This window comes from Botryllus schlosseri, chromosome 1 (genome assembly GCF_051294905.1).
Source record: "Botryllus schlosseri isolate E-star chromosome 1, Bs_hap1, whole genome shotgun sequence".
Taxonomy (NCBI): Eukaryota; Metazoa; Chordata; class Ascidiacea; order Stolidobranchia; family Styelidae; genus Botryllus; species Botryllus schlosseri.
Genome location: NC_137236.1, coordinates 13,615,300 through 13,638,920, shown reverse-complemented (window position 1 = coordinate 13,638,920; position 23,621 = coordinate 13,615,300). Strand labels below are relative to the sequence as shown.

Genomic DNA, 23,621 nt, shown 5'->3' with positions numbered 1-23,621 from the left:
ATATCCGGGGGTATACCCGTTGACAGGAACGTAACGGCACTTCGTCAGGACCACGGGCTCCCATAGGGTGATAAACTGATCCCGCATGACGTTGTTCGCTTTTGTCACGAAATTAAAGTTGTACTGTTTATTGAGACAGCGTGACGCCCGAATATTTCGATAATTCATGATATAATCGATGAATAAGATCGGGAATTGCGTGGTTGTCCTCTTTGCCCACGTAATCCGATTTACTGGTAGAGCTGAGTGAGAGGTGTCTTGAAACTGCAGACCCCGTAAAATTAAACATCTTCGGGTGGGCAGACCCCTAGGTATGACTTCTTCACATGATGTTATTTCGTGACATTCTAATGTATGCTATATCAAAAAATTTAGAATTGCACAAACCTGCTAAACTGGAAGATCACACGATTTCAGATTGGTATTTCTTCACTGGCATATAATTTTCTTTCCTGCAGGATGGTATTTGTCTTGTGAGGTTCAGATTGCCAAGACAAGAACATTCGGCGCGAGTCATTTAGGTGCCTATATATGGACAAATAAACCTATATGTATTTTGTATATATAACGAAGTTTTTAGTATTTCGAAGCTTTTGGTCACCGTAAAAGCAGTCCTTTACGGCCAAGGCTTTCTCGCTGCCGATCGTTCACACTTCTTGGAGTCACATGTTACACGGCGTAAAACTTTATATGTCTTGGTGCGTTGTGGTGCGGTCATGGCCAACGCTGATATGCCCATTTATATAAAATCTTGCGTATTTTTTCTGGGGGAGAGTACCCAATAATCAAGATATGCGGCGAATTGAAATCGCACCCAGCGCGAAAAATTTTTTGAAGAAGTTGCATAAATTTTCAAAAAATACTCTATGATTTATGCCAATTCACGAAATAATTTTGGGCCGCCTTCGAACTCGGCCCCCTCAATCGGGGGGTTTGGGGTGCAGCAGTTACGGCCCTGAATATAGGACTACCAATTATGCTGCTTTTAGCCGACTAAGCAGTATGCATCTCGGCGTATTCAACCCTGAGTCACGTGATGCACATCTAGTTTATCATAGGGTTACCAATTACCATACGACCTCTTTTAAGATGATTTGTCCTCTTTTTTGATTGTTTTTAAAGTGTCCTCGGAGGACGCCCAAATGTCTTATTTTTAGAGATTTTGTCATCTTCTTTGAGGATTTTGGTTACATATAGGGCCAAATTCGACTGATATACATTAAGTCAGCAATGTAGGAACGCTACGGCGGCTATTTCGGAGCTGGACCGGGATTTTTTTTTCAGTCAACCACCTGTTAATGTGAAAGAAAAACTGTATTTTCCGGGAGTTGAGCCTCTGTTTCTTTTTTAGTTAAGCGACCACGAGGGAGAGATTTTCCTCCGATTTCGAAAGTTATCAATACCTGTTTATATCTATATAGCTACTGCTCGTTCAACTGGAAAGTTAGGGCACATTGCATTGAAACAGCAGTGACATAACGTTAGCAGTCTATAATCACAACTTTCCTGCAATTCTATAATTAAAAACCACAGAGGTCAAGTCAAGCAGGAGTATTTTATAATATATATTTTATTTTTGTCATTAATCGAGTTCCTAATATATTTTGGGGGCCGCACTTGGGAACCACTGGTTTACATAGTTCTTAATTGGCGCAGGCTCGAATTGTTCCATATCAATTTGTAGGTGGGTAATGTATTTGCATCTTATCAATTCGTTTCTATATTCTCTATTTTGGCTGGTAACTATAAACTGAGGTTATGAAATTATTTAGGTAGGTTAGCAGTTCTACGTATATGTGAGCGCTACAGCGTGTGCATTTAACGTTCGTCGGTTCAAAACTCGAAATGACTCGTGACTCGAAGGTAGTGATTTGATCCCAACAATAGCAATAGCAAACACTGAGCTAAATAAAAACAGGTAGCGTAAAACAGTAATGCGAGCGTGAGACACATGATAATATCATGATAATGAATTAACGCAGCAAATGTAATAGAATATTACACAGAAACAAGAAACGGTGTTTTGATAGCAAGACACACAACAACTGCACAACAGCAGCTAGTGGGGAATCTTGAAGTTATACAAATATTCTTTCTGTCGACATAGGACCGGATTGTTCAGTTCAACGAAAGTCGATTGCAATGCTGTAAAGTGCAATGTAGATCTGCCCCAGGACAGAGCAGAGAGTACCTCGTGGGGCGCAAACCGGGTTCTCAAATAAATGTCGAACGATGGATGAATTGCACGCTGTTACTTGGTTATATGATGCGCCGTTTGACGCCTTTTTGCATTGATATGCCAGGTTTTAGAAATCGAGCGGCTGCGATGTCGATCTTATTACTCTAGGAATATGATGCTTGATGCGTTCCAACAAGCATTTGGAAGTTAAGAGTATCCAATTCAGCCCAACGAAGTATAGGGACTTGGAATGGAAATGACCTTGACTCTCCCTTCCTTATTTAATTTCAACAAAGTTATGACTGACGGGATTAACGTGTATCGTGTTGCCAATGATTCGGATCAACTTAAAATGCCATAAGCGACAACATCGTTTGTGATGGCAATAAACAAAAAAATTTTTGTCGGGGGGGAAGAGTTAAGGTGCGATTGATACCTTGTTCGTTGCCCAGCGGGCGTTGTTTTAAAAAGGATTGCAAAATACTGGTTGAAATGATCGAAATGTACAAGCTCATATGAACATATATCCCACGGGTGTTGTCGTGAAGAGTTCAAAACCAATTCAAGAATATGCGAAACAGTGGTAGGCCTACACGCTAATGGAACCTTAATTCACCCCGGCAATGTAGCTTCTACGCAAAATGGTGCAATTAGTTCATGAACACTATCGGGAGCGGTTGTGAAAGCCGATTTACATAACATAAGTTGTTGCAGGATTGTTTTACATCCCGTGCCCTAGATAAACTCTAGTAAATATGCCTATTATATAATTCATTACAGTGTGCGTCAATTAATGTGTCCCGATACATAAGTCCGGCCAATACCTACTCAAAGATACAATCGGGATTGACATTATATGACAGTAGGGCAGACCTGGACCAAGTGCGGCCTGCGAAGCCATTTTGTGCGGCCCGCGAAAGGTTGCTTGGAATTCATAATATTAAACCTGCTTTTTGAATGTCTCTGCGTGAACTAAAACCATAGGCTGTAACAACTAAACCGGAAAATCGTTTTGTTTGAAGCCTGTTCATTATTATGCCTCTATTACGCTGCCTCCTAGGGATGGTGTGAACCTCCGAAAGGTACAGGTTCTGTGTGAACGCGAACGTGAACCTCATGACGTCACATACCGTCATATTGCTAATTCCAACCCTACATTTCAGTGAAGTGATAGCCTATAATAATGTGAGTGACGACTCTGGCCACATAATGCCACAGTGCTGAATTAATATATTGCCGTTTTAAACGTCGCCAAATGTATCAACTGGGGAAATCAAATGATATAATGATCCCATAAAGTCAATATCTTTCGTCACTTTCCCAACAATTTCGACGAGGTTTTGCAAGGAAATTTAAGTTTACGCCTTCACGGTCCAGGCCTGACCGGACAATGCACTCGGCGTCTGAGTATTGCTACGTTGATATTGAGCAGCGTGTAAAATGGGTTTCTATACTTGCTACCTATATTACCCCATTAACAAATTATACACCAGTAACCAACACCCCAATCGCCTGAATTTGGTTTTTATGATACAATAAACATATTAAATCAAGATTGATCCCGTAGACCAGCTAGATATTTTACATCAGACAACGATATCAATTTCATTGATTGGTTGAACAAGCATCATTCGCTCTTGATATTGTGTGGAGTGTTAATCTCCCAGCAGAGAATCACTAAATAATCACAAACGGAAAGCTGGATATTTCGTGCAAACTTTTGTAACAAAGCACGTAAAATTTTCGAGATTGTCAATGTGCAGTGCATGCTCGTTTAGTGTTGATTTTTATGTTGCCAGCGCGATGCATAGATTGGCCCGCAGTTGAAATGCAATAAATTTCAACCAAGGATGTTGTAATGAAGTGAAAATTGTAATATATAAAAAAAGGTTCACAGTGCAGAACCTGTCAAGGTTCGTTTGTGAAAGCGAACCTCTAAATTTCGGTGGTTCACACACAGAACGCGAACGGGAAACTCACGTTCACACCATCCGAGTGTCGAGCCTTCTTTGTTGCCATTGTCACATTACGCATTATACGGTATGTGTTTCAAATTGTTACGCGAGTCGTTTCCAAATCCCTAATTCGGAAAACTAGTCAATCAGTGGTCGCGATGACTATATGACTCATCATATCTATCGCCCATTAAGGATAAACGGGCATGTCAAAAAGAGAAAGCCGAACGCTGAAATTCAAAGAAGGTTTAGAGCACTAAATAGTTGTATACTGGAGTTAGGGGTAAACTCGTCCTTTTAGTTTCTGCCGATCATGTCGCCGAGATTAAGGATTTTAATTATGACAAAAACACGAAACACTCGGTCAAGTGAGGGCGAATTTCACAAAAACTGCAGACTTTGCTCAAAATCAAGGCTATTTGAGCTGCACACTGCTCGGAATGCAGCGACCAAGACAAGCTTGGTACATTTCAGTGAAAGCATCTGCAGGGAGGCGCAAAGCTGAAGTTGAATGAATTTTTTTTCGCGCTCCGCGCCATTTATTCCCAGCTTACAGTAACGTTATTGCCTTGTGTAAGCCTTGCTTGTGTAAGCAATCCTGACTTTGATATTACAGAATTATGTCATCAAAAACCATACACCTTCCCTGCAATCAAACTATCCGTCGGGATTGCTAGCATTCTGGTTGCTCTTTTTAATATGCTGTGATCAATGTTCCCTCTAATTTAATTTTTCACGAGTCTGCGCGAACTCACCAACTCACTGCGCGGTCTCTTGGACAACAGTGCGTAACGACTAAACAAAGGTCATTACTTCGGCTTTTTTGTGTGCAGCTTATATTTTCTGTGCGCATAGACCGTGTGAGCACTGCGCAATTGCACACGCTCGCAGCTTAGAGGGAACATTGGTTGTGATATCTTGATAGCGGGGTGGGGGGCTAGGCGCAAATGTTTTTACTATCATAAAGGGGGCTTGTCTAAAAAATTGAGAACTACTGTTTTAGTGTCCTGATAGAAGAACGTGTAGGGGCTTAAAGAGAGTTAAAATGTATCATGTTTAACATTGTTTCGAATCATGACAGCAAATAGATATTTTTAATTAACCGCAACTTTCTTCTTACTTAACATCAACACAATCCCTGAGCAGAATTTATTAAGAATGTAATTTAGAAGTAAAATTAAAATACACTGGAGAATATAGGTAAAAAATTTTTTACTTCTCATTTGGCCAACGGAAGAAAATAATTGCCCACCCCTGCAGCAGGCAGTAACACCAGCAACCCTATCTGGTGAAAAACGCAGGAAAGAGTGAATCGAGCTCCTCGCAGTTCATCCCTAATTTTGACAATGAAGACGACTAGCTTATAAATTATTGTCACTGTTTCTGTCCCGTGTACGTTGTCATCAAATCAATTTTTGTTTTGTTTTAAACATACAAATACATATATATTATTTACATGTCGTCGGTCACTATATAATCAAATAAAATTATTGAATTTTGGCTCCGTATCCCAATTTTATATAGTGCAGCCCACGAGTAAAAAAGTGTGCCCATCCCTGGTCTAAAACCACATCCATCAGTAATAATTCGTGTGAGTGAGGAATATAGGAGTGCTGAAAATCCAGATAATATACTATCGTAATATCATAATGCAGTGCTTTTCAACCTTTTTGAGCTTCATTCGCGCTTTTTTTGAAAAATAAATTTCATTCGCACATGCCTACCGAAATTTGCCATACAAAAAGAAGATGAAGATACATCAGAATATTATATTCGGATGTGCAACAAATTGGCTACCATAGCTGTTACGCCATGAAGTGTCTCATTAAAAAGACAACTCTTTTCCCTCGTTTTGATTTCAACTATTTCACTAAAACGCTTCTCGGCAGATTTTGTACAATAACGCCGACCATAGTGCTTGCATGGCCAGGTCGTAAGAGCTGTTCTGCACTCCTATCCAAAATACAGCATGTTTTCCGCGAATGAAAAATGCTTGCTGCCAGAAATCGCTTTTGAAAGATGACACAAAGGTCCCGGAGGCTCCAGTTTGTCGAAAAGGTGAAAAATCCACATGCTTGGGTTGAGGCTTGTGCCTGATGTCTTGGAAAATAAGCTCCATACTGTCAAGGAGAGTAGGCATATTAGAGCTCGCTACCTTATGAAACGTTGCTTCATCATGAGTTATGTTTTATTTTCTATATCCCATTTTCTGTCTAGCGAGTATATGAGAAGATCAAACAAAGTCACGATACTGTTAGATCGACTCTTTAGTTCAATCTAACTTGAATATTCATAGCAGTTTAATACGCTTCAGCAGATTTTAAGACTTCCACCAAAATCTGAATTTTTGTGGCATCTCGCAACCCGAACCTCACCTATGAAAAGGAATTAAATTTTAGTATTAGAGTAGTATGCTTCGATTTTACGAGCACGTATGACATACAGAACGCGTACACCACAATTCTACCAAACACAGCTCTATAAAATATGTCTAACACACGCGATTTAAAATTAGGGTGCAGTAAATTTATCTGCGTGTCGCATTTGTACCAGTGTTGGGATGACTCGAGTCATGACTTGACTCGAGTCAGACTCGAGTCAACTTTTTCGTATGACTTGACTTGACTTGACTCGAGTCACTTTGGATAAATGACTTGACTTGACTTGACTAGAAGCTTCAAAAATGTGCATTGACTCGTGACTCGGAGTAAAATTTACGAGTCAATTTCAAGTCATCAAGTAAACGCTGTCGATTAAATCACCGTATCTTGTGTATGTTCAGATTGTTCGAAATACGCCGGTGTCACTTGTGAGAGCAACCAGTCATTCACTGATTCTCATTACATGGATCCTCTATTGTTACGTCACAAATAAATTGACCGCAAACTAAACGATCACAGCTTACGTTGTCGAAGTAGTAGCAGTAAATCGAACTAGTACGTCGAACTAGTAAATAGCAATGTTTCTCTGTTTCTTAGACTGTTCAATGCTTATGTTGCGCAGTGTACACATTCACCAACCCTCTTGTATGATTTAAATCGGACGAATATAGTTTGTGCGTTTATATTCTCAGGGGTGTCTAGACGGGTAGTGTAGGCTATTGTATCACATCAATTTGTTTCAACTTCTCGAAGCTTCGCATTAGACCCTATATATTCTGGCTGATGATAACTGACTGTATCATGTAGCTGTACAGTTACTCGCGTATTTTATTAGCAGTTCTACGTGTGCGTTGCGTGCGGGATACGTCTTTTCGCATGTATATTTAACTGGATATTCGTTATTTCATTCAAGATAAATGATCAAGTAATCTGTCTTTCACACAGCTAGCAAAATATACTGACTTTGAACCATCACTCGTACTTCAAAAATTCAATTTAACTTGGATTGTAAACTTGACTCGTGACTTGACTTGACTTGACTCGACTTGACTCGAGTCACCTCCAAAAAACGAGTGATTTGACTTGACTCGAGTCACCTTTGAAAATCGATTGACTTGACTTGACTCGAGTCAAAATCTGCAATGACTCGAGATGACTCGTGACTCAAAGGTAGTGACTTGATCCCAACACTGATTTGTACTAGCCTACTGTCTACTCAGATTGCAAGAACGGGACTATTCCGTGCCGACAACGGAGCATATCCATATCGAAAGGTTTGGCCTTTCAGCGACGGTGATTTTTGGCCAAGGTTTTGTCGCCGCTGATGTTTTTGGCATCGTATTTTATCAGCGGCTCCGCATTTCATCAGCGGTATGTTGGCCAAAACTTCACGCGTTCATGTGATCCGACGCAGAAGGTGTTGGCCTCAAAATGAATGAATCTCATAGGCCTGAACTCGCTTGTTGCACAACCCTACACTAGCTCATCCCAACGGTCTTCGTCCGTGTTTTCCAGAAGAAGAAAAAATTCGGACAAATCTTATCATGAATTCAAACCGAAGGACCGCTGATTCTTATGGTCTAGCCATATGTTCTGCGTGTCTCGCTTATTGACTACAGTATCCAACTCAGTGCAATTGGATATGTAAAAACTATGGCAGGATCTTTGCTATAAATTCAACAAATATAACTGTATGTCTGCAACTACCCCAGCTTCCAAACCAAGGTTTTGATTACGTAATGATTATATAATTCATTACGGCTTGTGAGGGCTACGATTAGAGGTGCGTCAAATTAAACATATTTCTACAATTGCGTCTCAAATACAACAGTAACACGGCCCTTGCCTTTTCTATTAGGTTTATTTGAATTATACCATGTCAGAAAAATTAACAATTATTAACGATTTTCATTCGCACTCATTCGGAATTTTCATTCGCACCGTTCGCACCACCTTCGTCATTCGCACTGCAATTTTTTTCATTCGCACCAGTGCGAACCGTCACACAGGTTGAAAAGCACTGTCATAATGTATTGTGAAAATTACAGCCACAAAGTTTCGGTTGGATTTCGTGAAATCTACATTGGCACAGCAATACATACATCCAGATATTGACTATCACTTGAGAAATACATCAACCCGTATTTTACCTGCTTGTTGCTGTTCATTTTTTTTTCGTGATCGATGATTTCATAGTGAATATGTATCTTATTTTGGAAGTATACCACCAAACAGGTCTACATCAATGAAGTTGAGTAATTTCCAGATAATCAGTGTCATATTTCTTCATTAAATGGCGATGACGTTATCCAAAGTCCAAACTCTATCACAGGCCTGTTTCAAGACGGAAGTGCATGGGAAAAGCATCATCCTTCTTTCAGGCATGCCTTTAACACGAGTTTGGGTCATGTCGAAGTGACAAAATACAATTTTTTTCAAAAATGACTGAAATTTCATTTTGGTCAGAATCGACTTCTACTGGTTGGACTGGCGCCAGATGTGGTCACAGGTTAGCAATCTCTGCTACAGTGCGTCGCGCGAATAGTTTCAGATTCTGAACAAGGCCCCTGAACAAAAACGTTTGCCCACTTTTGTCCTGTCATGAGCTAAATTATCATGTTGCCGGAGCCGGAGCTAGAACTACCTGTTTAAAAATAGTTCCGATGCTTTTCATACGATGTTGTGCAGCTATAGGCTACTACTGTCCGAATTCACATAAATTAACAGCAACCCTTTGCGAAACTAGAATTTGTTGCCTCTTTGGTGTGGATTTGACACCACAGCAGTCACATCTTCATAGCTGCAAATATGGCGCATGACATACTCCATACTGCAACCGGTGGTATCAACCACTGGCTGGCCAGAGTCGGAGCTGGAGGTGGACCAGTGATATCAATTAGCGCTGAAGCCTGAATCTGCAGATGGAGATGAAGCTAATTTATGGTAAAAGAGGGCGCCGGAGCCTCAGCAATTTATTATTCAATCCTGCTTAACAGCCCAGTGCCTGATACTTAGTTATATAGTAACTTGACACCAAACGACCGAAGTAAAAGATATGATGAACATGGATTTATGAGTCCCAATTCTCATTTGCGTCTTTCATATGTTCACCTCAACTTAAACCTCGCAGTGAGTCTGATTATATCGGCATCACGAGACCAATAACGACATCCGCACATTAAACCATTCATGAGCGAACAAGTCAAATGTCAGAGGTAGCCTATAATTCAACATAATAAATCCCACGCGTAAGGAGTCCGTGATCTGCACAGCACTTTTCCGATGTTGAATACTATGCAAATTCACGCACCGGGCAATTTTAGGCAACATTATAGGTATTTTCGGAATCTGGATACAGCAACACTTGATACTAAGCACGGCAGCAATTTTTTTTTAACTTTCCAACAAGGAAAACGCACTTCCGTCGATATAAGTTGTTTGAAACGTTGTCGTGAAGCGATATAGTACTACGTCTGCAAGTGCGCAGCGGTGAAAGTTATAATATTTGAGTCTAATGAGTCTCATAAGCCTTAATTCGTTCCTTGCTCCTACACTATAGTTCATCCCAACGGTCTTCGTGCATGTTTTCCAGAAGAAGAAGAAAAAACATTCGGACAAATATTATCACGAATTCAAACCGAAGGCCGGCTGATTCTCATGATCAAACCATATTTTCTGCGTGTTTCGATTATTGCCTACTACAGTACCCAACACAGTGACCTTGGATATGTAAAAACTCTCGCAGGATTTTCGCAATAAATTCAATAAATATTGCATACATATTAAAAGATAGCTCTCGCACAGTGTCGACATAAAATTATACCCATTCGGTCCATACTTTAATAACCCTTGAAGGGGTAAAAATTTGCGTTACTGTAAATTGCAAATGTGAGTCTGTGATGACGGTATTTACTACTATCCTCGTGCCTCGCGCTAATCGAATAGTTATTACGAAAATATGATGATAGTTTAGCGAAAGAAAGCATAAAGTGAATTTGACGTCATTATTCCAGCCTGTCGCAGGCTCAGACGGGCTGATACACTGTATATGTCTGCATGCTTCACCAGCTTCCAAACCAGGCTTTGGATTACGTAATAGTGAAAGTGCGAAAATATTTATTCACTAAGGCTACGATTAGTGGTGTTTCAATGTTAAACAAGTGTTTACAATTACGTCTCAACTACAACAGTTGCTCTTCCATTGAATTTCCTATTAGGTTTATTTGAATTATTCCACGTCAGATAAATTAACAATTATTCGACGATTTTCACCACCTTCGTCATTCGCACTGCAATTTTTTTCATTCGCACCAGTGCGAACCGTCACACAGGTTGATAAGCACTGATCTAGATCGTATGACTCTTACGGCGACAAAAAAGCCCAGTAAAAGACCCGACGAAAGAAAGCACTCACAAGGAATGGAAAGAACTAGTGGAAAGGGTCCTGGCTTCAAAGAAGATCAACATCGAATAGAACTGTGACATCGGGCACTCTAGGCCGAGGTGGGTGTTAGAGTAAAGGATCGCTACTGATGCGTGTCGTTCGACATCCTCCTATCTGTTCATGACATCGCATTGTGTCTTATCGCATTGTACATTGTGTGTGACTTGTTCAGATAAAAATAATAACTCAACAATGTTATGTTATGTAATATTGCACCCAACTGATTACACATGAAATGGCCACAATAATAATAAGGGCTCTATTTTTCTCCGAATATCACAGTTCATCAAGAAGGTAGTTCGATAATATATTGCGGAATTACCATATACAGTGACATCAATACGACATAATTTCGCGAATTCAAATGTTCATATGAATTGCATAAAGATCGGACAACAGTAATGGTTGTCACTTTCGTCCGAAGACTCTGAAGACTACGAAGACTCTGAAGTCTTCGAAGACTCTGAATCGAAGCAGATGTAATCAGCGACCTTCCATTCAACCTGTGACAAAATCGAAGAGCAATAGATTCAGTACTTTAAGGGTAGCGACAGTCGTAATTGTTTCTATAGAGTTCGAGTGCAAGAAGTTTTTTATTCAAACTTATCGAGAGTTACCAAACTACTCCGAAGTATTCGTTTTAGCGAAAATTACATTATTAACTTATGATCAATGAAATGTAGAAGAGGTTAGTCAGGTAGCCCTATTACCGATACATGATAATTAGAAAAACAACAAATTAGTTCCTATATTGATAGTGACCTCATGGTAGGATTTTACCAGTTGTTTTGGACTTCAGCTGTGATCCGACTAGAAATTAATACTCAATTCCCATGCTTAGGAGAGTGAGCAATATCTAGTATTATATCACCGTGCCACTGTTCGACTATAGATAACTAACGTACGAATAGATGCGCATCACGTGATTCACGGCCGAGTGATGCTACATGCGCAGATTTGTTGTCGCTTCATAGCGTGAAACATATCCCATAGATGACGACCCGAGCGCTCAAATTTATTAACGTTGATATTATTCGAAAGCTACAGTCGCGCTGATTCTGATAATATACATTAAATTTTCATCAAGGCAATGGAACCACCCCGAAATAGCCTTCAAAGTCTGAAAATCGGCATTGTTCTAAACAATCGCAACGATGCAGCACAATGACCACAACAATGGTCATTGCGTGGTTGCGATTGTTCAGAACAATTCCGATTTTCAGACTTTGAGGGGTATTTCGAGGCGGTTCCTTTGCCCTGATCAGATTTTGATGTATATTATCAGAATTAGCGCGACTGTAGCTTTCAAATAAGATCAATTTTATTAAATTTGAGCGATCGGGTCGTCATCTATGGGATTAGCAATTACGTTGCCGTTTCATGCTCTGAAGCGACAACAAATCTGCGACTGTGGCATCACTCGACCGTGAATCACGTGATGCGCATCTATCCGTAGGTTAGTTATCTATAGTTCGATGCCAGAAATACAGCATTTAGGGGCATCGCGTTCTTAATATGACGTGGTCTCAAACTAAAAAAAAGTGAGAAAAATTATTAACAGCATCCATTTCCTCACGAAGCCACCTTATTCAAACTGCAGGTGAAGAATTTTCACGACTGGTACTTTCGATTCCAGCTTATCTCTATAGCGTCATCGATCCAAAACCCACTGCGCGGAAAATGGTTGCTACCAACATTTTTCCTCAATTTAATATGTAATTTGACACCAAATCATATTTACATGATGCCCATTTAATCAACGCCAACTATCAGTCCAATCTCATGGTGGATCTGTGTATCCTGTGTACTGACTGTCATGGGTTTGTAGTTAGGATTCATTACGGACGATGGGGAAGTGGACTATGAAGCCGCAACTGAAATTGTTTCAGCTACGTCGCATTTCTGACCATACCGCTCAATTGGGTGTTTTTATATATACAAAGTAATCTCTAAATATTATGATCGTCACCATTTGGCGGAAAACTTCGATGTCCTAGTGGTTTATCCCAGTTATAGTTTGGCATACAAGTCAGTCTACGATGGACATTGGCATAAAAAATTACCTTACCTGGTAACCGTTCAATCCCAATTTCACCTTCTTTCCGACTAGTTCGTCAAGCCATATATTTTTGAAGACTAAAACTTTAAAAGAGTATTTAGCAATGAACTGTCCGATCTCGAATGCAATGCCTGGGAGATTTCTTGTGATCGACAGCTTCAGAGTAAGATATGTTATCTGCAAAGGCATTATTGATAGTCCGATTCAGGAAAACTTATCCGAGTGCGGTCGGTAATGAAACTGAATAACATAAGTCTAAATTCAACAAGATTATAGATGATGCGCAGTAATATTCATCGTCCTCAAGACAGAATGCGTTTCACGATGAATCCTGCATCAACAACAGCGTTGGGTGACCTGGATTACTTTTGTTCGTCACACAGCTTGGACTTGGACTCCAAATTGGAGGAATATTAAATGACTCGTGACTCCGAGTTGAATTTTCCGTCGTATTTTCATGTCATTGAGTATTCTATTTCGCATAGCATTCTGAAGCCGTCAACTTAGAGGTGGTCACGTCGTAATCAATACTAATCTTTTCAGTATTGGATTCTTTCTTAATTTACGTTTTCGATGTATTTAATTCCATTAGCAGCAGCATCACATATAAAACAGCTACGGCTTGCCCTCGTCTGCCAATATAATACCGCTACAACCAGTCATAATAAATGAAAGGAGTGTCGCTTGAACCAAACTGAGACTCCAAAAAGTTGAATATCTCTATAACACATGTTGTACATTAACCCCTCTTGAGCTACACATAATGTTTGATATACAATCTGAGAAGACCAATCATGGGCGATAGTTTTGACGTTTACACTCTGTTTCTAATTAGGTATGTCATCCTTGATCAAATCGATTTCGTTTTAAAATTGCTATTTTTCTCGCCCTAATAGACTGTTGAGAATTTACAATAGGTAGACGAAAAGATTCCATGTTTCCATTGACTCATAATGTAAATTGTTTCGCAATCTATCTCAGTGACATTCGATATAAACCATAATTATGAAATTCTGCGGATGTACTGTGACTACTGTGGTCTGCAATTTTGAAGAGAAGTTAAAATGTAAGTTACTATTTTCATTTAATACCTTCTCAGGTGAATCAGTTATCTGATACATGAAAAATTCCAGCTTTTCCACGTCACCTCCAGTAACGATATGGAATTCCCGGGTCTGAATAAAGCAATGTAATTCAGTTACTTCACGCTAGGGTTGCCATACGGTCGGAATTTCCCGGACATGTCAGGCATTTCACTGTAAAAACTGTGTCCGGGAGGAAATTCCAAAATATGACCGAATGTCCGGAATTTTAAAGGCTTGAAGTAGGCTCAAATTGTTTTCGTAAATCAACATTAAAATTATTATTGTTAACCAGATTTACGCTACTAGTAATTCCCTTCGCGCTGTGCGGGATATAATGTAATTTAATGTATTATGGGGACCACAGCCGTCGCAAAACATGCAATCTGAAATGAATAAATATAACCGTCATTTACTGAAAATATCTTATTGTAATCGCAAATACAAGATAATGGCATATTCCTAGAGTTGGTTAAGCCTGGATGCTTTAGTGACAGTAGGCCCATGCATTTACATGGTGGTTTTAGTCAGATTTGAAGCTGACCCGTCGATCCTACTATCTCGTATTCGATGAAGAGAAAAACGCAAACTGCCTGAAGCCGACTCGAGCTTCAAGCTGTTGTGTAAGGTGGTTTTCTAACGGTTTAAGTACTCGGCGCTTTTCGACCTCCGACACTGGTTTTGCTGCGGAGGTTCATGGCATCGTCATTCGTGTTTTTCATATGTTGTGGGGAAATCGGGCAAATATGGTAAGAGATAGTGGGGTTACGTTGAAATTGAACAAATGCTCATTATGGTATACAGGTAATACAACAGTACATGTGTAGCAGCCGTGCTCGATATTGACAATAATGACAGTACCAGCGATTCCCTATGGTGTTAACCTACTCTTTAGTCCGGCAGTGACGTCTCTGCAGCAGTTGTTGTGTCGTGAGTCATCAGGCACATACCAATGTCTCTGACAATTGAGAGCACGATAAAATGTTCCTTTTCTACAGACTACAGTTCGGAAGACTTTTGGGATGTACTGGTGTGTGAAGATTGGTCGGAAGTTGACTGTGACATGCAATAGGGTTACCTGAACCGATTGAAGAACCGGCTGTGCATCGATATGGGAAATTTGAAGACATGATGGATTGATTCACTTCACAGAGACTGTTTAACTGGCGGAACTGTCGTGGGGGCGTGTGCGAAAGAGTGTAGCTTGTGACTCTCTCGAGAAGATGATATGAATACGATACGGAGGTTTGTATCTCTGCTGGTGTTGATGCAGCGCGGCGGTGTTAATGTTTTAGTCCAGGGATGACTACTTTGTTTTAATTGTGGATTAATGTTCTGTTGATGTGATGCGGTCGTGCGAGTGCTCAGTGTTCACGATTTTAAGCTTGCCAGTTTTGATGCTACTGTTTTTTAGTTTGTATTCATGGTAGCATATGTGATTGTTTTGTGAGTGCTTTTATAGGCACTTCTTAAGTAATGAATTTGTGGGGAGTAGTTTAGTAGCAGTGATCTATATGGCCTTTCATGACAGGTTGCCTATAATATACATTACTCGTATTGTTAAGTTTCTGATTGGTATCTTGCCGCCTTGGTGACCAGGTGCTTTCATAAAGTCTCTGCAGCCCTTGCTGTATCAAAGTCATCAGTAGGGCAGGGCACAATGATTCGAGTACTCGAATCTGAATCGAGTAATTATTTTAATGATTCGAGTCGAGTAGCAAAAGTCGTATTTTTCGAGTACTAAAATTATACGCTTCTCGTTACCGAAAGTTATTTTATCAACGATAATTATGGTTTCGATACTATTTTCCACTGTGGAAGCCTTGAAACTGATTGGCCGTATCGCATCATACGAAACATATAGTACAGGGCTACGACCGTTGCTGGAAAAATATTTCCGAAGTCATGATCCACCCACAACATTGTCGCAAACTGCAATAAAATCGCTAGTAGGGTCGAAGAAATACCAAAGTATCTTCAGTGTGATGGATAACAGGCATTATATTCTTTGTGGTGGCACGAAAGGTACATATTTGAACTGTGACATATTACATTTTGATGTGACGTCATAATGAGTGATACTTGAATACTCAACTCGATTCGAAGCATAATACTTGATTCAGAATCGAATCACTCGGGTACTCGATTTTGCCCAGCCCTAGTCATCATCTCTACAAGGAAGTATTTTTACACAGGGGAACAACCTTTTTAACCAAGGGGTGACATGCGGTTTACAATCGTGTGACTTAAGTGTTGATTACCTTTTTTTATTCGCATCGCATCAGCATGTGCTGCCTATAAAATCAAAACGTTTTCCTAGCTATAGGCATCGCCCAAACAATATCGTTTTCCCCGACAAATATTAGCAGTATATCTCCTCGTCAATTCCGAGGTAAGACACGTTTCCGGTTGGACGAAACACATTGTCGAGGGACCTTGCTCATTGCCCACTATCCACCACCAGACTTACTGCGAATACATATTGTATTAATAGGTAATAGCGAAGCACGGTCGTCCACAGTAAAACCTGACCAATACAAGGATCATGTAAACAGGGCGCTTTTGCGAGTCTGCTCGGAGACGTCGCGTACCGTCACTGGAGACGAGTTAACCTCAAGTCGAGTCGAACATGTCACCAGGCCTAGTTATTCTAAACCTAGGGGTAGCTTGCCTTTATTTTTGGGATCGCGAAGATGTTGAACGTAGTCAGCTTCCAAAATAGGCCGTGAGTAAGTCCGGGCAAGCTGACCACTTATAATATAATCTGCTTGTCAATTACTGAGCTGGGGGGCCACGGCAGTGTTGGCATGACTCGAGTCAGACTCGAGTCACCTTTTTCGTACGACTTGACTTGACTCGAGTCACTTTGTTATAATGACTTGACTTGAATTGAGTTGGCGTATCAAAAATGTGGATTGACTCGTGACTCGGAGCAAAATTCACGAGTCAATTTCGAGTCATCAAGCAATCGATGTCGATAAAAATTGCATCTTGCATATGTTCGGACTGTACGCGATAGGCTGGTGTAGGCTAACCCATGAGAGCGACCAATCATTCAATGATCGTGCGTTTTACTGAGCCTCCATTATTCTCTCACAAATAAATTGTTCGCAAACCAAGTGATCGAAGCTTACATCTTACGTTGTCGTAAACTAGTATAGTAAAGTAATTTAATAGCAAAATGTCGATTTCTGTTCTCTGTTCTTAACTTAGCCAAACCTATTGTTTTATTGAAATTGAACTCCAATATAGCTTATGTAGTCCTCAACCATCGTCGCAGGATGGGATTGTATCATATCAATTTGTAAATGGGTAATGTATTGCATCTTATCAATTCGTTTCTCTATTCTCTATTTTGGCTGGTAACTATAATCCGAGGTCATGCAATTACTTACGTAGTTAAGCATTTCTACGTATATGTTAGCAATAAAGCGCCTTCCTTGCGTTTATATTTAGCTCTATATTCGTTCATAGGTCCAGAATCAATTACCACATAATCTGTATTTCAGACAGCTAGCAAAATGCAATGACGTAAGCATGCCTTATACTTCGAAAAGGCAACTTGACTTGAATTGTGACTTGACTCGTGACTTGACTTGACTCGACTTGACTCGAGTGACCTCCAAAATTCGAGTGACTTGACTTGACTCGAGTCACCTTCGAAAATCGATTGACTTGAGTTGACTCGAGTCAAAATGTACAATGACTCGAAAGGACTCGTGACTCGAAGGTAGTGACTTGATCCCAACACTGGGCCACGGAACATTTTCAAATTGGAAATGAGGTCGCGAACATGTGCAATCTGCTGGTGAATTGTATAATAATACATGGAAAAACCAATATTATTGACATCATTTATTCACAAAATTTACCAAACATATGCATATAGTAAGCCCCAAGAAGTGACATCGATTACTTTATGGTGGACCTAAGATCAGTTTTTGTTTTAGGGGGAGAGAAGAAAGGGCTGAAAATGTAGATTCGGACCTGATTATAACATACAACCAGATAACCGATCCGACCTAACAGCATGACTTTCAAACACACGACTGGCGATTTCCTCCGGCTCACGAAGAAATCTGCTGCAGACCCTAGCAATCACCATAGCTCATATTAGAGAAAGCCCAATTCAATACCCACGTTCCACTTCACTCCTGTGCAGTCGATAGATAAAGCGTCGTATTGACAGACAATGTGTTCATACCTCATTGTAAAACCCGCTAGTAGGTGCCAAAGAGTGTCCAAAATTTGAGCCACAAAAATATGGTACCTACATCACTCCCTTTATAGCAAATTTACTGACCTTCATTTTAGCAGGAACCTGGATGGCTTTCAATGAAAGAGGAAACATGGGACTACCGGTGAGAAGGAGAATGTATCGAACATCGAATATATTTATCATTCTACCTAATTCATTCAGGTTTTCCGGTGAAAGAGCTCGAGAATCCGTGATTGTTAGTCTGCCCACCTATAACCGGAAGAACGTAGTTATCAGTCACCAGAAAACTAAAAGAGTGCAATTACATACGATCGTAACGAAAACACATATAATCACAATCACTTATCTGCGAAGTCCTTTATAAATATTATTTTATAAATATTTTATGATGTGAATCCCAGAATGGTGGCCCTGACCTGAACCACTCCAATATTTGCATTCAGTAGACTAACCCTGGCAGGCTGGCACACAGGCCGCATGAGACCCACGAAGTTTTTTAAGTCCGCGAATGCTGATGACAATTGTTAAGTCGCCAATTGTGATTCAAGGCGATATTCGAAATCTTTAAATGTTCGCCAAGTTATTACTGCCGGGAATCACTAAATCAACTCCCGTGTGTAGAGATCAAGTGGTACCGTAAATTCGAAAGTTGAGTAGCCTACATATTCGGCGCACAAGCTCTAGTGATCACTGACCAGTGACCACGGGAAATTGCTCATTTGATAAAATCGTCAAAATCGCGCGTTACCACCCTCAATTAGAACAAATTACCTGATTTTACGTGTACATGCAATCAGTGTATGGAACTGATTTGATAGGCCGGAAATAATTCTGATTTACACTCAAAATTGTAAAGACGGGAAGACAGTTTACAAGTAGATTCAGAGTAGATACAACCGTATGGTCGAGATAGAAGATTTTATCACAACTGATAAAACAAACTTGAACATTTTTCGAAGTATACGGACTTCATCGAAAGCGAAACTTGTAATTGTGATGTAAGCCTTCTCCTGTACCAATTCTGAATGTTACCTATAGCCATATTATTATTATTGTGCCTGATGATGATTTCGTACACGGCAGTGTTACAAACAAATAATAAAAGAGTTCGATCCATGGCTTCGCCCAATTATGTATATCTGTTATGCTCGCAATAATGTGAGGATCACCAACCTATAACCCGCTGGTCCATTTTCAATCTCTTCGATCATTAAAAATGATGGGTATCAAGAATATGAAGCAATACACAGATAAAATCATCTCTGAACAACATCTTGAACTCGGGTCAGGATTTCAAGATTTTTTAACTCGGGGAGAATAATTTGTTCTTTTGTTGCACCAGTGAGTGTTAGCGTGGAATCGGTCGTAGTGGAATGTCAAATTGAGTTGCAGGATCTTTATTGTGACGCATTAATAACGAAACAGTATTATGATCATGATTAGGGCCATTTAAAGTCATTAAAGTCATATTTTTTTCTATGCATCAGTAAGTCGTGAAATCAATCTTAACGCAAAAACCGCATCCATATGGGTATATTAAGAAAGTTATAAAGTCATATAAAGTCATATTTTCCTGGTTGGGTCATATTTGAGTTATAAAGTCATATTGTTGTATACTTTAAATAAAAAGTGTCAATTGAAGCAATTACGCACTAAGAAAGTAAGGCAATTTCTGATTGAACGAAGGCAAACTGTTAGGTTAGCCTATATAACATTACAGTCGCAGACCTACGAGGTCACACATTGCAATATGAGGTCACACATTCCATTGTGTTGCTACACAATCTGTTTTACTTCTGTGCACTGAAGTGGGACGTCATTTGAAGTTCAGAGACTTCCACAAGTGAAAGAAATATTCAAAGCATGGGAAGCTGAAGGAGTTATTGTAAAGAGCTAGCGTCAAAGATTCAGTGAACGATCCAAAATTGACGAGTTAACAGAAATATGCCTCCACTATAACAATATTTCAAACTTGATAGTGAAAGTGGAAAGTTGTACGTACATTATCAAAGAGGCTCATGCTGATCTAAATGCCATCGAATTCGGAAAATATCCGCTTGAGCTCAAAAATGACATTAAACGATTGGACAAAAACGATGTGAAACAAATTATGGAGCTACAAAGACAAGACATTTCACCAGCGCTGTATGCAAAACTGCTGATGTGTCAACCAACATCAGGGTCTGTGGAGCGCTCATTTTCCTTACTAAAGTCATTTTTACGTCCAAATCGTACCTTTAAAGACTCCAACATTCCACACTACATGAAACTGTACTACAACAGTGGTTTAAAATAAAAATGGATGCGTATTACTGTTTTGTTGTTCATGTTTTACCCGTCAGTTCCATGAGTGACGTTGGTTACATGTAAAAATACACGATATTCGCATAAAGTCATATAAAGTCATATTTTCCCAAAAATAAAGTCATATATTTGATTTTTTAAGGTCATATAAAAATGGCCCTAGTTATGATGTAAAGTTGTCGAATTTTTGAAGTGTTTCACCCAACCTATGTTTCCTTAGATTTCTTCGCGCGCGTGAGAAATATTCCTCTGCGATATTATGGAACGTATATAGGTGCTTTTTCTCTGACAGCACTGCCTCTCGAAGATAAAAATATACGAATGTGCCTGTCGCGATTGACAAAAGAGCTAGCTGCAAGCTATCCCTAGAACGGTAAACCAACGTTGAATAGGGCCGAATCAAAATATCAACTTCTTAGTTGTCACAATACCTTGTCAGATTTCGGTTGCAGCTCGTACTTCACAATCACAATTAAGGGGTCGTATAATGTATATATATATTTACTTAACGCAATTTCGTTTGTTTTTTGTCACTATGATTATAAACAATGACCGCGAAACGGTTTACCGACGCGGTATCTTTGAGCCGTTGCCACACTCCATAGCTACTTTGTCACCCGCTCGGCACCACCGACCGGTTTGTTTTAATGGTTTGAACTAGGGATGGTGTGAACGTGAGGTTCACGTTCGCGTTCTGTGTGTGAACCTCGGAAATTTAGAGGTTCGCGCTCACAACAGAACCTTGGTAGGTTCTGCACTGTGAACCTTTTTCGTATATTACAATTTTCACGTCATTATTACTTCTTTGGTTCGAATTTATTGCATTTCAACACTATGCATGATGCTGTCTGAATAAAAAATCAAAACAAAACGAGCACGCCCCTTGACAATCTCAAAAATTTTACTTGCTTTAATTGTTACAAAAGTTTGCTCGAAATATCCAGCTTTCCGGTTGTGAATATTTAGGGACTCTCTGCTGTGGTAATGACCCGCAATCACACAACATCACGAGCGAAATACACTACATGTAGTCAGAGAATGATGCTAATCCAACCAATAAAGGAGATTGATATCGTTTTCTGATGTAACAAATATAGCAGGTTTACTGTATTATTAAAACCATATCCGTGTGATTGAGGTGTTGGCTACAGCTGTATAACTTGCGGGGTAATATCAGTAGCAAGTATAGAAACCTGTTTTAAGCTCTGCTCAATATGAATGTAGCAATAATCAGACGCCGAACGCATTGTCTGGTCTGGCCTAGACTTTTAAGATGTAAGCTTATATTCCCTGGCAAGTCCTCGTCGAAATTGTCGGCAAAGCGTCGGAAGATATTTATTTTATGGGATTATTATATCATTTGATCAACTCAGTTGATACATTTAGCGACGTTTAAAACGCCAATATGTACTTCAGCATCGTGGCATTATGTGGCCCGAGTCATAGCCAGGTATCGTGCACATTAATATAGGCTATCACTTCATTAAAAGAAAGGGCTGGAATTAGCAATATGACGTCACGTGACGTCATGAGGTTCACGTTCGCGTCCACACAGAACCTTTCAAAATGGTTCGCGTTCACACAAACCTGAACCTTTCAGAGGTTCACACCATCCCTAGTTTGAACCGATTTTGATTACGCCACCCTGGTCGAAAAGGATAGCGAAAGTGACAGATACATGAGGTACGTTTCTATACCAGTGGTTCTCAACCTTTTTGACCTCGCGGACTGCCAGAACTCCAACACAAATGTTGCTTACCGCTGAACCTTCAAAAATAAAAACTATCCTTAAACTGATGTGCGAGAAATGTACGCTATAATGTAATATATTGGAAACTGCCTTTATTGCTGCATTTTTCATATTAGATATTTACAAGTAGTTTTATTTTAGTTCTTGCTGAAGAACACTAACTTCACTGTGTTTGATCGGCAACCTTTGGAAGAAATCCGGGTTTGCTGTTTTCTTCACCCTCTAATATACTATGTGTCTCTTAATTGCGCTGTCGGGATTTAACGACGTTTTTTCAATTCTCCGTAGATTTCACATGTAACTTTTCCAAAACCGTTTCGTACAATTCTTGCTCCATTGTGACGTACGCTTAATGTAGAACATGAACTCTCTACTACAACCCAATGCGGAAAATACGTTCCAAACTGTAAATCAATCTGTAAGTTGCTGTTTTATCAATTAATGGAAAAGTGTCAAGCATCTGGCATGGAGTTATAACTTGCCATGGACTGGTGATTGAGAACCCCTGTTCTGCATGCAAATTAATTCTACTAATATTTACCCATATTATAAGACGAAAAAAATATTTTCTGTACCTTTCCAAGGCATCTTGACTCAACGATTAATTTAATATCGTCAATTCCAACTGCGATATTAGCATCCGAGTACAACTTCACTTTTTTCACGACATCCACTTCATTCAACATCTTCGCTGCTTCAAGCCATTTCTTCACATCCACATCCACATAACATGGAGTGTCACGATCAAAAAATCTGCGAATGTTAAGTGACCTTTCGCGAAATATTACGTAAGCGCGCTGAGGAGGCAGGACGTAGCAATGAGTCACACTCCATCGAATCCGCTGAATTGTTTGAAGCCACTCAGAATCCAAAGATCCAGGCGGAAGTTGTACCCAAAGATCTTTGATCTAGAAAGGTCAGGGCATTAAACTCTCCTATAATTATAAAATATACGTTTGATTCACAATCACGGCAAGGCTTAAATACACTACATTTGCGGCAATTCCAACATCACAGCGTACAGACGCGCCTCGAAAGCAAGTCCAGAAACGATTTTATTTATTTTTTCCTCAAATGTGAGTGTTTTTCGTTCAAGACATGAATTGCTGCATAGTAAATTACACTTTTACGATGGGTGTGGAATGTCATTCTACGCTCGTCAATTAAGGCCTACTTGCTTATTTGGAAAGACATTGAATGCCCCTATGATTGATCATGGGGCCCGCGACGATAGCAATAACTGGGAAA

General features: G+C 39.8%; 1 protein-coding gene across 1 annotated transcript; it reads right to left on the bottom strand.

Annotated features, from left to right (window-relative positions):
• Positions 1-12,526: 12,526 nt before the first annotated feature.
• Positions 12,527-23,302, bottom strand: LOC145437496 (uncharacterized). The gene is made up of 4 exons (XM_080314760.1): positions 22,949-23,302; positions 18,404-18,568; positions 14,110-14,193; positions 12,527-13,195 (listed from the first exon to the last, which is right to left on the bottom strand). Exons 1-4 carry the CDS (start codon positions 23,057-23,059, stop codon positions 13,019-13,021), a joined length of 537 nt encoding a protein of 178 aa, XP_080170886.1. The 5' UTR covers positions 23,060-23,302; the 3' UTR covers positions 12,527-13,018.
• Between the last annotated feature and the right edge of the window lie 319 nt (positions 23,303-23,621).

Coding starts and splice junctions, on each gene's coding strand:
- LOC145437496 (XM_080314760.1), bottom strand. CDS start 23,059: ATGTTGAATGAAGTGGATGTCGTGAAAAAAGTGAAGTTGTACTCGGAT. Junction 18,569..22,948: donor AGTCAAGATGCCTTGGAAAG/GTACAGAAAATA, acceptor TTCCGGTTATAG/GTGGGCAGACTAACAATCAC. Junction 14,194..18,403: donor AGGTTCCTGCTAAAATGAAG/GTCAGTAAATTT, acceptor TGCTTTATTCAG/ACCCGGGAATTCCATATCGT.